Genomic DNA, 17,231 nt, shown 5'->3' on the forward strand with positions numbered 1-17,231 from the left:
TCAGAAATGAGAGGTCTGGAAGCCCTCAAAACACCAGAATATTTAAATCCCAGATACAGTAATAAGACCATAAGATATAGAAGCAAAATGAGGCCATTTGGCCCATCGAGTCTGCTCCACCATTTCATCATGGCTGATCCATTTTCCCCCTCAGCCCCTAAAGCTTATAGCTACCTGAAGACCCACCAAAAGATAACATCATACTTGACTGAAGAGATTGCACTATGACACTTTACAATAGAATTAGTGAAGCAGTCTGGGACTGCCTGATGGTTGAGCATTCTTTCTTAATTGGGACTTTGATTACTTTAACAAGCTGATTCAGTTTATTCACAGAGGTCTGACTTCATATTTGCTAAAAATACCAAGCTTTGGCGATAAACCTGGTTTTAAGTTAAATTAGTTACACCGTACAGGGCACTATCTTTAGATTCATCCAAAAATACTCTAAAGAACAAAGTAACAATTCCATCTGTGAGAACTGGTTTATTACGACATTAATTTGTGTATGTAGGTAATGAAATGAACTACAATATACCACCATTTAGCTACATTCCTAATAACACCCAAACTCCAACCTACTCCAGCACTATGGTTTCCATTTCTCCCATTTCCATCTCAAACGTTTCATTGTGGAAAATAACTCATTTTTGCTCTTTATCTTCTCATTCTGGACATTTTGGCTGTGCTTGTTCATGGGGAGAATTGCTGTGCTACACAAATGTCAAAATTACTGATAATGACTGCAAAGATTTACTGTGATCTGGGCCTGGCCAATCAACCAAGTTCAGCCTATATAACATTTGCAGGCTTGTCAGCCCTAGTAAATAAATCCATAACCAAAATAAAAATTCATCACCAAGTCCAGATCAGAACCAGAGGGAGACTTCAAAAAAAAATTCACACTAAACAAACATTTTGTTGAACCAATTTTAGATATTTAAAAAAAAAAATTGAAGGCAAGCAAAAGGTCACAACAGAATGAGATAAGAAGCCAACATTCATCGCCTTCTTCATCGTAATTACAGCGGTGTAGGTATCAGAGTTTATGCTTCAATGAGGGCATAACTGTAAGGAAATGATCCAGCTCTTCAGAGATTGAGATTTTTGTGGTGAGGCATTTGGGGGTGAACTCCTTTATGGCAGGTTTCTTACCAAAGAGTAGTACAGCCAGATAATGTTAGGCTAAAAAATAGTGACGGAAACTCAGGTAAAATATTAAAAGAAACAAATGGTGGTTTTGCCAAGCAGAAGGAAAAACAAGGAAGGTTGGCTGCAAGGGTACAGTTGTTTGCAACCTACTGCAATTGTCTAACCAGATAGTTACAAACACATACTGTAATAAGTTTATTTAATATAGAGGTACGTAAGATCTATGGACACACTGACTGAAATGAAGCAAGTTCAAAACTAGTGCCTGATTGATCTCTGACAGGAGTACTTATTGAGTTTCTGGGTACAAGTGGGCATGAACAACAAGCTTCATGAATGTACCACTCAAAATTCATCAGTCTACATTTAGGCAAATTAGCAGTCAACCAAAAAGAGATCTCAAGTCAAGTCGACAGACATGTGGAAATGCATTTCCTGGTTGTCAATGATGTACATCCAAAACAAATCACCCAATCCCAGGATACTAATTAAAAGTTACCTTAGGTGCCATTTAATTCACTTAAAACTAAGAAAAAGTAGCTACTAACAAAAGGAGGACATCAATTTTTATTTAAAGAAAAAGACATGCATTTCATATACAATGATACTCACATCTACAGTGTATACACTGTATACATTTTAATCAGTACTGAAAAATTTCATTTTAACCCCATTCTTTACAAAATACAATACAGTTATCAAAACAGTTATTGCAAGAACTAGCTGGTGAGACAGCACAGAGCATCACAGCTGTCAAAAGGATTTAATACAAACAATAAGTTATATGATCCACAATGCCTGGTGAAATTGGATACAGCAGTGTGCAAATTTAATTCTTGCATGGTGCAAAAAGAGCGAGCCAGCACCAAAGATAAAAGCAAATCTGGGCCTTCACAGAGTAAAAGTCTAATTGGTAATGGGTCCAAGAATAGTTTAAATCCTTTTTTTTGATGTGGCACTGGAGAGAAATTTATGCTTTCAATGGAAAGACTCAGGTCAGGGTAAAAATTATGGTAGTTTACAGTGTAAATGACTGAACAAATTCATGAAGTCTATCACTTTATATAATCTTGCATCAAGATTTATATATTTTAATGTTTCATTCCTTGGCTGTCCAGTTTTTATTTTAAAGCTTTCATGAAAATTAGCAAAATATTTCAGCAGTCTGAGTTTAGCTTTACCCCAAAAATGTGTAGATTTCATGAAGTCTCATATTTAAAAGGTTAATTTATACGTAACATTACAAAGGTCACATCAGCCCACTCAAGTGTCATTGCGCCAGTTAACGGGTTTGAATAAAATAGCGTGGAGAGCAAGTATTTCTGTAAAACAAAAATACGTACTCTTGTAATAGAAACACGACACGAGACAACAGATCCCTGACTCTGTATTCCCTCTGTATTAGGAAGCTGTGATTATAATTCATTATAAAATCCAAGGTAGCTGGATAACAGAAACTTGGATTCCAAATATGAAAGTTCATTTGAAGAGGCCCATGTGAAGTTTATCATGCTTTTCTTACTGCATGCCAAACCACTGTTCTTGGTCTGCCCACTGTGCAGTCTCACTGTCACTCCCTTCCAGATCTCCTTCTTCCCCACTCCCCTCCATGTCATCTACATCCTCCTCCTGAGCTGCTTCAGTCTGACTTTCTTCCTTCTCCATCTTCTGCATTCCTTCTAATGACTTCTGATCATTGGGATCCAGGCTGCAAAAGATAAAATGAGTTACTTCTGAAAGTACCATGTTCTGGAAAAGAGAATATGATCTAATTGTACTCATTATGAAATTAAGTCAAAACTTAAGAACTTGGTGGAAGGTAGATGTGATTAATTAAAGTTCTAACATCCCATTGTCAAGAATAACAAAGACCAAAATGAACAAGACTTTAAATAATTCAAGAAAAAAAAGGTCATTAAAAGGTGATGTACAGAATATTTATATTGGTTTATTGTCTCATATACTGAGACACAGTGAAAAGCTTTTTATCTTGCAAGCCATACACAGTTTCACTGAGGTAGTAAAAAGAAAGTAGAATATATTTTGTAAGTCGACAAGGTGCAAGGGCCAAGGGCCACAACAAGGTAGATTGAGACATCAAGAGTTCATCTTTTAGTGTGTGAGAAATCCAGTCAAGAATCTGATTACAACTGTGAGATGGAAGTTGTCCTCTTATCTGGCGGTACATGTTCTCAAGTTTTTGTACCTTCTGTCATCAGCAGAGGGGAGGAAAGAGGTTGTTAATGAGCAGGTTACATTATGTAAACAAGTTAGATCTGGAGCATTATTCTAGATAGAAAAGGGTAGTAAGAATAAAAGGTTCTTTTCACTCTGCAGAAATTTTTTTCCCACTACATTTCCCTTTATTCTTCCTTTCAAAAAGACCTCAAGACATAGGAACAAAATTAGGCCATTCAGCCCATTAAGTCTGCTCCACCACTCCATCATGGCTGATGCCCCCCAACCACATACATCTGCCTTCGTGCCATATCCTTTGATGCCCTGACTGATACGGAAATGATCAACTTTCACCTTAAGTATACCCACAGATTTTGCCTCCACCGCAGTCTCTGGCAGAGCATTCCACAGATTCACTACTCTCTGGCTATAAAAAAAAATCCTCCTTATCTCTATTCTAAAAGGTAGCCACCACCATAGGAAACATCCTCTCCACATCCACCCTATCTTAGTCTTTCAACATTCGGTAGGTTTCAATGAGATCCCCCCGCATTCTTCTAAATTCCAGTGAGTACAGGCCCAAAGTTGCCAAATGTTCCTCATATGTTAACCCCTTCATTCCCAGAATCACCTCGTGAACCTCCTCTGGGACTCTCTCCAATGACAACACATCCTTTCTGAGATATGGGGCCCAAACTGTCGACAATACTCCAAGTGCGGCCTGACTAGTCTCTTATAAAGCCTCAGCATTATCTCGTTTTTATATTATATTCCCCTTGAAATAAATGTCAACATTGCATTTGCCTTCTTTACCACAGACTCAACTTGTAAATGAATCTTCCGGGACTCCCAAGCTCCTCTGATGTTTGAAACTTCTCCCCACGTATAGACCTTTGAGTTTGCCTAGCACTTTTTCCTTTGTAATAGCACTCCTGCTCCCTGACACTCACAGACCTTTGGCACACTGCTAGAGTCTTCCACAGTGAAGACTGTTGCAAAGTACCCATTAAGTTCATTTGCCATTTCTTTGTCCCCCATTACTACCTCACCAGCATGATTTTCCAGTGATCCAATATCAACCATCACTTCCCTTTTACTCTGTATACAACAACTAAAAAAACTTTTAGTATCCTGCTTTATATCATTGGTTAGTTTGCCCTCATATTTCATCTTTTCCGTTCTTATAGCATTTTTAGTTGCCTTTTGTTGGATTTTAAAAGCTTCCAACTCATCCAACTTCCCACTCACTTTTGCTACCCTATATGCCCTTTCCCTGGCTTTTATACAGACCTTAACTTCCCTTGTCAGCCATGGTTGCCTACCCCTGCCATTTGAGAACAACTTCTTCTGTGGGACATAGTTCACAAGGTGCAGGATAGAAACCTCAGCCACCTCTGCTCTACTGTCATCCCCAAGATAATTTATGCCAATTTATAACTTAATTTAGGTTTCACATTAGAAGATTTACCATTGATTATCAACGAGCTATGCAGCATTACAGTCAAACCTGCCACTGCCCAAAACCTTGTTGGTAAACCCATCAACTATCATAGACCAAGTACTCTGATGAACCTTCCATCTTGAAGTATGTAGCAGAGCCCTACAGGGAGGAGAACTTGTTACAGGAAGACATTGTGAGGGACATCTTAAGCACTGTGACTTAAGAACCATATTAATCTTAGTGTTTAAAGACAAGCTGATTTAGAAATTTTAAAAATCCTATTTTGTTCAAATTATGAATAAAACCACTTTAATATACGTTTGTACTTGATATAAAAGTACTTTTACTCAATCTAAATTTTTTTTCCCAGATTGCATCATCTGAAGATATTTTGGACATGGATGTGAAACCTCTAGTTTAAAGCTTTGCCTTGCAAATCACCAAATGTTTCTTTTTCTACTTTTCCTAGATTTGCTCACTAGGCTCAAATATTACCAGCCCTCCTTGGAAATAGCAGATGACAATAGATGTCAATTTAAACTTGTTTCAGAAACTAAGTTCATATGCGTTTAACTTCAGGTGCAAGTTCTACAAACCAGTAAAAAGGCAAGATGCAAGAGAAAATGAAACATTCTTACTCATTTACCTTAATGCAATGCTGTATTGGTCCATTGCTTCCTGGTAGTCACTTACAGCTACAAGAAAATCTCCAAGCATCCGATGCAGAATACAAACACTCTGATTTGCCAATGCGTTTCGCAGAAGAGCTATGCCTTCGTCATATTTCTGTTCACGGCCTAGAGTGTTGATAGGGTTTGAACAGTAAACTAGTAAATCTTCAAATATTCAAAAAGCAAAATGTATAGCAGATTCTTCACATCATCCCTTCAACACTGGGTGAGCAAGTCACCAGTTCTAAGGCTTGTGTAGCTTTCACACAGTCTACAGAAGAGGCAGGGCTTTGTTTGCTCTATTTTCCTTTCCCATCTATGCTTTTGCTCCAACCTCTCTCAAACGGATCAACTGAAATTAAGAATCAACCAACTTATGCATTTAATGTCTTCTTGGGTGATTTGTTAGAAACTTAATTTTGTTTTTATTTGAAAAAAAATCATTAGAGCGCTTAGTTTTTCACATGATATTCTAATGCAATGTTAAACACTACAGGTTGACCATCGATTTTCTGGCATCTTCGGTTCCTGAGCCTTGCTGGATTAATGTTTTTACCAGATTAAAAGAGGTCACGCAACAATAATGGCAAAAATGGACGGTAGAAGCTTAAAAAGGATTATTAAACAAAAATTAAATGTAAATTTATTAATTACTGTGCTTACAAAGAATGTTGCTTCTTGGTTATCTTTTTAAACATTTCATCCAGGCGAAGTTGTTTCATGCATTTTGATTTATCCCCGCGTAATTTTTCTTGCATCAAATAAAAATTCATTAGCTCGTTCTGTCACAAAGGTACGTTTGATTAAATCATCCAGTAATTCAATTAACTTGTCAATAGTAAATCTTTGCTCCATCATCGCTGTCATCTTTACCACTTGCAGTGTTTTTAATCAGCATTCAGAACACAGTCTGTAATTTTCCAGTGCAGAAGGTGATGCACAACAGGTGTTTCATCATCAACAATCATTCACTCACATAGATTTCCTTCATCAAGACTACTTGGATCCTCTTCGTCTTCCATTACTAATGTTTTCCTAGGCGTGCATTGTCAGCATAATGTAGTTTCATCTACATCACACACCTGCTCAGGACTGAGGTTTTCATCAGCTATGAGCTTCACAAATTCGTCCATGTACTTGGCAGCTCCTTCACGGTTTGCAGACCGTTCTTCTCCACACACTTTATGCACGGAAATTCCATGGCACTTCTTAACCTTCAAAGCCATCCTTCACGGTAGTCACATGCATGTTCTAATTTAAGAACAACTTAGCTTGGCTTATTATCATACTGCCCAACAAACTCCATCACTCTAATGCTGACGAAACCATTCAATCATCACTTGATCATGCTCATGATTGGGATTACCAATATACCAATATTGGGATTACCACAAGCGCAATGTAAATACACCCAGACCCTGCAAAAGCACTGATTTATTACAATGCAGTTATTCAACTCTTTACTGAAAGTTTTAGAACAATTTTTTTGTTGTTTTTAAACATTTAAAACTTCTCAAGAGCAGCCACCATTACAGTAAACATTCAATCAGCCAATGAGAGTGTTTTACATACGCTCTGAGCCACTCACAGCCAATCACGTATTAGTTCAAGCTCTACCATCCCAGCCTGTGTGAACATTCTTGCTCCCTCGCCAATTTATTTCTTTTTTTTTCCCTCACCCATAATGTCTGGAAAATGGCCTGCAACTTCCATTGAGGGTAGTACATCTGAGATGTCTAGGAAAAGCATTTGCATGGATGTGAAACTTCTTGGATTTCAGGCAGTATCAGTCATCCAAAACATCAGAGACTGGCCAGTGAAGCGGGATTAGAAGTTAATGATGGCAATGTCGAAGAGTGAGAGCCTAACACCTAACAGCTTCGAGAATTGGCAGAGCAACGCATCCTGGGCAAATCTGAGGACACGGATGGAGAAGTGGAAACAGCAGCAAGAACCCTCACCACAAGATTCCTCAGCACTACCATCACTATGATCACACAAATCATGGATCAGTTCATCGATAATGACCCTGACTGGGAGCGAAGAGAGGTGTTTCTCGACATGATTTCCTGCTACCAAGAACTGCTTAATGAGAGGAAGCTTAAGAAAAAACAGTCAGATCTCAATGCTACTTGAAGCAGCAGCCAAAATTAGAAGAGGACCCATAGCCTGGTCCCTCCTCTGCTACTGTGATATGTTGCTGCTCCACTGATGTACAGGTTGGGCCTGTTTGCCACTCCACGAATTACTGTGTACACATAAAATATCATCTAGTGCTGGTTTGCATGTGCTACACACAGTGCCACCTGGTGGCCTGCCTATAAATTACATCTTGTAATTTCATTCGAATGAAAAGAGGTGTCGAACCATCAGTTTCTGGAAAAGTCGATGTCAACTAGTAGCAGCATTGGGTAATTATATGCAAACTCTTTCTGCAATAAATTTAGTATGAAAGCATTTGTGTTTTTATTGGTTACATGGCTTAACATAAAACACTTGGAGTATAGTTGGTAAATTAAGTTTTATAAAAGGCAATAATACAAAGCTAGTTTGGGCTGTTTTTATATTAGTATATCTATCCATCTATACCCCAGAATACCTATTCCATTAAATAATAGCAGTAAATGTTAAAGGATTAGTGGGTCAAAGTATTCTAGACAAAATTTCCAGAAAAATGAACATCACATGCCAAGTTTTTGCTGCAATTTCCCAAAAAATTTCTAGAGGAAAAGTACAGAAATGCATGTTACCTGCCAAACTGAGAAATATATAAATTATCAGATCTGTCAGGCGCCATCTACAGTTGCAAGAAAAAGTTTGTGAACCCTTTGTAGTTACCTGGTTTTCTGCACTAATTACTCATAAAATGAGGTCTGATCTTCATCCAAGTCACAATAATAGACAATCTTCTAAACTAATAAAACAAAAACAATTGTGCTTCTTCTTGTCAAGTACACCATTTAAACAATCACAGTCTAGGTTCAAAAAAAGAACGTAAACCTCTGGGGTGATGCCTTCTACAAAAGATATTCAATCAGGTGTTCCAATCAATGAGATGAGACGGGACGTATGGGTTGTAGAAGTGCCCTGCCCTAGAAAAAGGACACACTAAGTCTGGTTACTGACAGAGCCTGCTCTTCTCAAGAAAGATCTAAAATTGTGCATCACGCCTCAATCAGAACAATTTTCAAGAGATCTTAGAAGAACTGTAGAGGCTACATAAGCATTTCTAAAGACCTGAGTGTTCATCAGTCCACAGCAAGAGAAATGGAGGGAGCTCAGTACTATTGGTAGTCTCCCCCAAGAGTGGGCATCCTGCAAAGATCGCACCAAAAGTACTATGTGTAATGCTGAAAGAGGTGAGAAAGAACCCAAAGGTAACAGCAAAAGACCTGCTGAAATCTCTAGGACTTGCTAAAGTCTCTGTTCAGAAACACTGAACAAGAATGATGTTCATGGAAGGACACTGCTCTCCAAAAAAAAATATTGCTGCACATCAAGTTTGCAAAAGACCACCAGGATGTCCCACAATTCTTCTGGGATAAATGTTCTGTGGACGGTTGAGATAAAAGTTGAACTTGGCAAGGATGCACACGGCTACGTTTGGAGGAAAAAGGGCACTGCACACCAACGCCAAAACTTTATCCCAACTGTGAAGCATGGCAAAAGGAGCATCATGGTTTGGGCAACACACATCAAAGTTGCTGGTGAACGCAGCAGGCCAGGCAGCATCTCTAGGAAGAGGTACAGTGGACATTTCAGGCTGAGACCCTTCGTCAGGACTGAAGGGTCCTCTTCCTAGAGATGCTGCCTGGCCTACTGCGTTCACCAGCAACTTTGATCTGTGTTGCTTGAATTTCTAGCATCTGCAGAATTCCTGTTGTTATCATGGTTTGGGGTGTTACGAGAATACACATAAAATTAAGATGTTTGCTGGCCTGGGCTAGCATCAGTGGCATCAGCAGTTGGTCTGCCACCTGCCCTCAGGGGAAGGAGAGATAAGGAACAATGGAGCAGCGTCTGGAGATGTGTAATGAAGGGATGTGGGAGGGAGAGCTGTCTGGAGCGGCTCCCCCCTTTGAACCCTGAACTGTTTGAAGTGATGGACAGGCGATACCCCAGCAGGGGGATAAAAAGGGACAGGTTCGCTAAGACACACACACGCCACCCGAGGTAACGAGACCCTGGAAGCGGTGCGCTTCTCACGAGTGGGTGAGAAGTACCAGACAACGACAAGGGTGGAAAGGTACGATCAGCGGGAACCCGGTGTGTGTCCACCCTTGCCTGGGTGCCGGGTTCACTGCAGAGGATCGACCGCATCTGGAGGAGGGGTCACAGTCGGTGACCTCAGGTGACATCACCAAGGACCTGCCCAAAAGCTGTTTGTGAGCCATCTCGCTGGTCTGTGAGCCATCCCGCTGGTCTGTGAGTGAAGCAGTGTTCTGAATGATCAGTTGTTCCTATTCTGTCTCTCTTCCCCCACCTTGTCCATCGCCATGGCAACGATTACTGCGAACTGAACTACAAACTGGACTGAACTTTGAGTCATTTTGAAATTGGTCATTTACCCCTAGACAACGATAGAGCTTGATTGATGCTGTTATTTTAATTCTGTGCACATGTGTGGTTATCATTGTTGAATTGTTGCATTTATTATCCTTTCGATTACTGTGTTGCTTGTTTCTTTAATAAAACTTTCTTAGTTCTAGTACTCCAGACTCCAACTGAGTGATCCATTTCTGCTGGTTTGGCAACCCAGTTACGGGGTACGTAACATAAGTGGGGTTCTCCTCGGCGATTTTGAACGCTAAATTTGGGACGGAGTAAATTGATTGGGTTAAAATTCCCGAAAGAAAGAAAAGACAAACAGCAGAAATGGAGGTTGAGGAATTTATAAAGGCGCCGACCTTGGAGGCATTAGAGGATGCCAGGAAATCGGAATTGATAGCTGTGGCCAAACGGGTGAATCTTGCTAAGGTGAAGTCGACAATGAGGAGAGAGGAGATACACAGAGCTATTGTAGAGCACTATGTATCTAAAGGTGTGTTTCCCCAAGGTGAGCTGGGGGAGGTGTCTATTGAAAAACCTGCTGGAGACGCGGTACAGGTACAGCTTGAAAAACTGAGACTCGAGCACGAGTTCCGGGTACGGCAGTTAGAACACGAGGAGAGAGAGTTAGAAAGGCGGGAGAAAGAGAGAGAGTTAGAAAGGCGGGAGAGAGAAAGACAGTTGGAGAGAGAAGAGAGAGAGAGGGACAGACAGTTGGAGAGAGAGGAGAAACAGAGGGAAAGGGAATTTGAGCTGGAGAAGTTAAAGATAAGGGCCGAGCAGGGGCTCGTGCCGAACCAAGGTGGAGGGTTCCGGGCGACCCAGGAGGTTAGGCTGGTTCCCCCATTTGACGATACCGATGTGGATCGGTACTTTCTCCACTTCGAAAAGGTGGCTATAAGTCAGGAATGGCCGAGGGATAAGTGGGTTGTCTTACTTCAGAGTGTACTGAAAGGGAAGGCCCAAGAAGCTTACTCCGCCTTATCCGCGGAAGATGCCCAGAAGTATGAGGTGGTGAAGGAGGCCATCCTCAGGATTTATGAGTTGGTCCCGGAGGCATACCGGCAGAGGTTCCGGAATGCGAGGAAGCGGTGGGACCGCACGTATTTGGAGTTTGCTCGCGAGATGCAAACATATTGTGAGCGTTGGTGCGCCTCGAAAGGGGTAGAGGGGGATTATGACAGACTGCTGCAACTGATTCTGATTGAGCAGTTTAAAGGTTGTGTCCCTGAGGGTATGAGACCCTACCTCGATGAGAAAGAGGCAGCCACGTTAGCTGCAACTGCTAAGTTAGCGGATGAGTATGCGTTGACGCATAAAATGAAGGTTGCCCCGAGTAAAGGCTACCAGAAGGGTAGTCAGGACGGCGGGGAGAGTCCGCCGGAAAAGTCAGAAAGTAAGCCGGGGACTAGTGAAAAGGATAAGGTAGACCGGGAGCAGTCTGGTCGGAAGTCTCCTGGGGTCGTCTGTTTTAATTGTGGGAAAGTCGGACACTTTGCGTCCAGGTGCTTTGCCCCAAGGAAGGAGACGGGGAAAGGAAAAGCGGAAATTTTGAATGGCTGTATTGAGCTGTTAAGCGAACCGCTAGGGAAGGACAGGTCTGAAAAAGTCCAGGAAGGGCGCGAGAGGTTTATCTCGGCCGGACTGGTGTCAGTGAAGGAGAGGTTAAAACCAGTTCCAGTGCGGATCTGGAGAGACACGGGAGCGTGTCAGTCACTAATACTGAAGAGTGTATTAGAGTTTAGCTCAGAGACCCAGACTGGGGAGGTAGAGGTCAAAGGTGTTGGGGAAGGGACAGAGTCAGTCCCTTTGCACCAGATACATTTACAGAGCAACCTGGTCTCTGGACTAGTCACGATCGGGGTGAGGTCCGAATTACCGATGAAAGACGTGGAAGTCTTGCTCGGTAATGACATCGCCCGAGGAATCGTGTTCCCAGTCGTGAGATTGACGGGTCAGCCTGCCAGCATGGAGGCCCCGCCTGCGATGGTGAATTTGGCTGAAACATTTCTGCCAACCTTGTATGAGACAGGGTGTAGTGAGATAAGAGGTAGTGAGGGAGCTGGGACGGACGTAGCAGTAGCCAGGAAAGAATTTGTGCAGACGCAGGAGCGAGACGAGGGGCTGATGGTTTTTGCCGAGACCGCTCTCTCTGACACAGCCTTGACAAGCTATTGTGCGGATGAGGAAGTGCTAAGGAAGAAAGGGAAATCAAGTACAGCATCCGCAGATGAGGAGTGGGGGGTGGTGCAAAAGAGTTATGGGGATGAGGTTTTTAACATGGCCCACGAGGTACCCCCCGGTGGACATTTTGCGGTGCTGGAGGAAACAGTTGGTGGAATCATGAAAGAGATTTACCGGCTGCCCAGGGGGAAGAATGTTATTGATCATGACCGACGCGAACTGAGACGGTCACCAGCTTTTGATATGCTAACAAACCTAGTGGGTGTTAGCGTGGAAATCAATGAAGCTAGGGGCCCCCTGTTAAGAGAAAAGAACCATTTTGAAAAGATTAGGATGGGATCGGTCAGATGGGAGAAGGCTATTGTTTTGGCCAGGTCTACTGATAAGGTCTCTCCCTTAATCCCCGAAGGAGTAATTAAACGACTCGCACCCATGTGTTTGATTGTCCCGAGGAAATGCAAAGAACTGGGACGTTGGGTGATTGTGGTTACAATAGGGCAGCCAAGTAAACAACACCCATATTTTTTGAGTAATTCAGTGACTAAAGGGCTGATGAACACAGAGGTGTGTATTGGCAATTTAACACGGCTGTCTGAAGCCAGCTTGATAGTGAACCTTGAAAAAAATGAATTCGGCCACACGAAGGTCACCTACCTGGGAATTGTGGTGACACAGGGGCAGCTGGCAGCGATGCAAGCTACAGTGCAGGCTATCGCTGACCTCCCAACCCTGACAGACAAGAGGGCCCTCGGAAGGCTTTTGGAGATGGTGGGGTACTGCAGGAAGTTTTGCAATAACTCTGCGGTCAATACCCGTCCCCCTCCTACTAAGCCCTTGCGAGAGAAAATTGAGTCGGAATGGGACGACCCTTGTTGTTGTGGTCCGGGACAAAACCAAATGAGAGGTTACATTGGTCGCAATTCATCAGTGTTTTCGGCCACTATGAAGTTTGCTGAGTTGGAGCCTGGTCTAAGGGATTATTAATAACACGTGTAAAAGGAACAGAAAATGTGATGACTGTCTGTCAAGGTGTTGACAGCTTCAAATTCTCTGTATTAGCTAAATAACTGTTAAAGATGTATATTGTGTATGTATCAGATAATGTAGTCATGTTTGTAATTTTTACCTCCCGGTAAAAATCCTTAAAGGGGGGAAGTGTTACGAGAATACACATAAAATTAAGATGTTTGCTGGCCTGGGCTAGCATCAGTGGCATCAGCAGTTGGTCTGCCACCTGCCCTCAGGGGAAGGAGAGATAAGGAACAATGGAGCAGCGTCTGGAGATGTGTAATGAAGGGATGTGGGAGGGAGAGCTGTCTGGAGCGGCTCCCCCCTTTGAACCCTGAACTGTTTGAAGTGATGGACAGGCGATACCCCAGCAGGGGGATAAAAAGGGACAGGTTCGCTAAGACACACACACGCCACCCGAGGTAACGAGACCCTGGAAGCGGTGCGCTTCTCACGAGTGGGTGAGAAGTACCAGACAACGACAAGGGTGGAAAGGTACGATCAGCGGGAACCCGGTGTGTGTCCACCCTTGCCTGGGTGCCGGGTTCACTGCAGAGGATCGACCGCATCTGGAGGAGGGGTCACAGTCGGTGACCTCAGGTGACATCACCAAGGACCTGCCCAAAAGCTGTTTGTGAGCCATCTCGCTGGTCTGTGAGCCATCCCGCTGGTCTGTGAGTGAAGCAGTGTTCTGAATGATCAGTTGTTCCTATTCTGTCTCTCTTCCCCCACCTTGTCCATCGCCATGGCAACGATTACTGCGAACTGAACTACAAACTGGACTGAACTTTGAGTCATTTTGAAATTGGTCATTTACCCCTAGACAACGATAGAGCTTGATTGATGCTGTTATTTTAATTCTGTGCACATGTGTGGTTATCATTGTTGAATTGTTGCATTTATTATCCTTTCGATTACTGTGTTGCTTGTTTCTTTAATAAAACTTTCTTAGTTCTAGTACTCCAGACTCCAACTGAGTGATCCATTTCTGCTGGTTTGGCAACCCAGTTACGGGGTACGTAACAGGGGCTACTTTGTTGCCTAGGGCCTGGACAGCTTGTAATTGTTGAGGAAACAATGAATTCAAAATTGTATCACGACACTTTTACAAGAGAATGTCAGGATAGTGGTTTGTCACCTGAAGCTCAATAGAAGTTGGATGATGCAACAATTCAATGATCCGAAACACGAGTAAATCAACAACAGAATGGTTTAAAAAGAAGAACATCTGTGCTTTGGAATGGCCAAGTCAGAGCCCAGGCCTTAACCCAATTGAGAGGCTGTGGCATGACCTGAAGAAGGCTGTTCATGCAAGATATCCCAGAAATATTGATGAACTGTAAGAGTTTTATATGGAGGAGTGGTCTAAAATTCCTCCTTCCTGTTGTGCAAGTCTGATCAGCAGCTACAGGAAACATTTGGAGGAGTTTATTGCTGCTAAAGGAGGTTCCACCAGTTATTAAATACAAGGGCTCACAATCTTTTTTCAGCCTGGACTGTGAATGATTAATCAATATGTTCAGTAAAGACATGAAAAGTACAATTGTTTGTGTGTTATCAGTTTAGACAGATTATGGTTGTCTGTTATTGTGACTTAGATGAAGATCAGAGCACATTTTATGAGTAATTAATGCAGAAAACCAAGTAATTCCAAAGAATTCACTAACTTTTTCTTGCAACTGTGTCAATTTTATCTGAAGACGACATTTGTTCTTGATACACACACACACAAAAAAAAACGCTGGAAGAACTCAGTGAGGAGGTGTTCGAGTTGTTAAAATACATTAGGATGGATAAGTCCCCGGGGCCTGACGGAATATTCCCCAGGCTGCTCCACAAGGTGAGGGAAGAGATTGCTGAGCCTCTGGCTAGGATCTTTATGTCCTCGTTGTCCACGGGAATGGTACTGGAGGATTGGAGGGAGGCGAATGTTGTCCCCTTGTTCAAAAAAGGTAGTAGGGATAGTCTAAGTAATTATATACCAGTGAGCCTCACGTCTGTGGTGGGATAGCTGTTGGAAAAGATTCTTAGAGGTAGGATCTCTGGGCATTTAGAGAATCATGGTCTGATCAGGGACAGTCAGCGTGGCTTTGTGAAGGGCAGATCGTGTCTAACAAGCCTGATAGAGTTCTTTGAGGAGGTGACCAGGCGACCAGGCATATAGATGAGGGTAGTGCAGTGGATGTGATCTATATGGATTTTAGTAAGGTATTTGACAAGGTTCCACACGGTAGGCTTACTCAGAAAGTCAGAAGGCATGGGATCCAGGGAAGTTTGGCCAGGTGGATTCAGAATTGGCTTGCCTGCAGAAGGCAGAGGGTGGTGGTGGAGGGAATACATTCAGATTGGAGGATTGTGACTAGTGATGTCCCACAAGGATCTGTTCTGGGACCTCTACTTTTTGTGATTTTTATTAATGACCTGGATGTGGCGGTAGAAGGGTGGGCTGGCAAGTTTGCAGACGACACAAAGGTTGGTGGTGTTGTAGATAATGTAGAGGATTGTCAAAGATTGCAGAGGGACATTGATGGGATGCAGAAGTGGGGTAAAGTGGCAGATGGAGTTCAACCCAGAGAAGTGTGAGGTGGTACACTTTGGAAGGACAAACTCCAAGGCAGAGTACAAAGTAATTGGCAGGATACTTGGTAGTGTGGAGGAGCAGAGGGATCTGGGGGTACATGTCCACAGATCCCTGAAAGTTGCCTCACAAGTGGATAGTGTAGTTAAGAAAGCTTATGGGGTGTTGGCTTTCATAAGTCGAGGGATAGAGTTTAAGAGTCGCATGTAATGATGCAGCTCTATAAAACTCTGGTTAGGCCACATTTGGAGTACTGTGTCCAGTTCTGGTCGCGTCACTATAGGTAGGATGTAGACAGAGGAGATTTACCAGGATGCTGCCTGGTTTAGAGAGTATGCATTATGATCGGAGATTAAGGGACCTACGGCTTTACTCTTTGGAGAGAAGGAGGATGAGAGGAGACATAATAAGAGGATTAGATAGAGTGGACAGTCAGCACCTTTTCCCCAGGGCACCACTGCTCAATACAAGAGGACATGGCTTTAAGGTAAGGGGTGGGAAGTTCAAGGGGGATATTAGAGGAAGGTTTTTTTACTCAGAGTGGTTGGTGTGTGGACTGAACTGCCTGAGTCAGTGGTGGAAGCAGATACACTAGTGAAGTTTAAGAGACTACTAGACAGGTATATGGAGGAATTTAAGGTGGGGGCTTATATGGGAGGCAGGGCTTGAGGGTCGGCACAACATTGTGGGCCGAGGGGCCTGTAATGTGCTGTACTATTCTACGTTCTATGAGTCAGCAGCATCTTTGAAAAGAAAGTTATTGCAAGCCGAGACCCTTCATCAGTACTGTAAACAAAGAGGGTGGGGGAGTATCATACGAGCTGGTGGATGATGGGTGAATTCAGGTGAGGGGTGAAAAAAAAAAGCAGTTATGATTTGAGAATCTAGGAGGTAATAAGTGGAAGAGGCAAAGGGCTAAAGGAGAAATCTGATAGGAGAGGACAGTGGAATAAAAGGAAGGTGGTGGGGGAACAAGAAGGAAGGTGTGCGTGATGGATAGGTCGTAAGGACAGGTGAGGTGAAAAAGGGGGTAAAACAATGCATAGGGGAAAATAAAATGATGTGGGCTTAAAAACAGAGTGGAGTGGCTACCAGAAGTTGTGAGCAATTGATGATGGAGACTACCAAGACAAAATGAGGTGTTGCCCCTCCAATTTGCATCTGGCCTCAAAGTGGCTGCAGAAGAGGCCTTGGACAGACATGCCATTGTGGGAATCGGAAGTGAAATTAAAATGACTGGCCACTGGGAGATCTTGGCTGTTACAGCAGACAGAGCAAAGGTGCAAAAGAAAGCAATCCCTCAATCTGGATTGGTGCATTGGACACTAAATTAAACAACTGACCCCACAGGATTCACATGTGAAGTGCTACCATACCTGGAAGGACTGGTTAGGGCTCTGTATGGTGACGTAGGGGCAGTTGAACACTTAGCATGGAATAAGTATCTGGAAGGAATTGTGAGGAGGGACAA

General features: G+C 42.8%; 1 protein-coding gene across 2 annotated transcripts in view; it reads right to left on the reverse strand.

The window, feature by feature from the left end:
• Positions 1-1,710: 1,710 nt before the first annotated feature.
• anapc7 (anaphase promoting complex subunit 7) overlaps positions 1,711-17,231 on the reverse strand; it is a 45,499-nt gene continuing 29,978 nt past the window's right edge. For both annotated transcript variants that reach the window (XM_063034420.1, XM_063034421.1), the window contains exons 10-11: positions 5,418-5,568; positions 1,711-2,860 (exon numbers count right to left, since the gene is read on the reverse strand). In XM_063034420.1, coding sequence (XP_062890490.1) covers positions 2,671-2,860; positions 5,418-5,568 — 341 coding nt within the window. In that variant the 3' untranslated portion in view covers positions 1,711-2,670. The remainder of the gene's footprint in view (positions 2,861-5,417; positions 5,569-17,231) is intronic.

The sequence above is a fragment of the Mobula hypostoma genome, chromosome 27, assembly GCF_963921235.1.
Source record: "Mobula hypostoma chromosome 27, sMobHyp1.1, whole genome shotgun sequence".
Taxonomy (NCBI): domain Eukaryota; kingdom Metazoa; phylum Chordata; class Chondrichthyes; order Myliobatiformes; family Myliobatidae; genus Mobula; species Mobula hypostoma.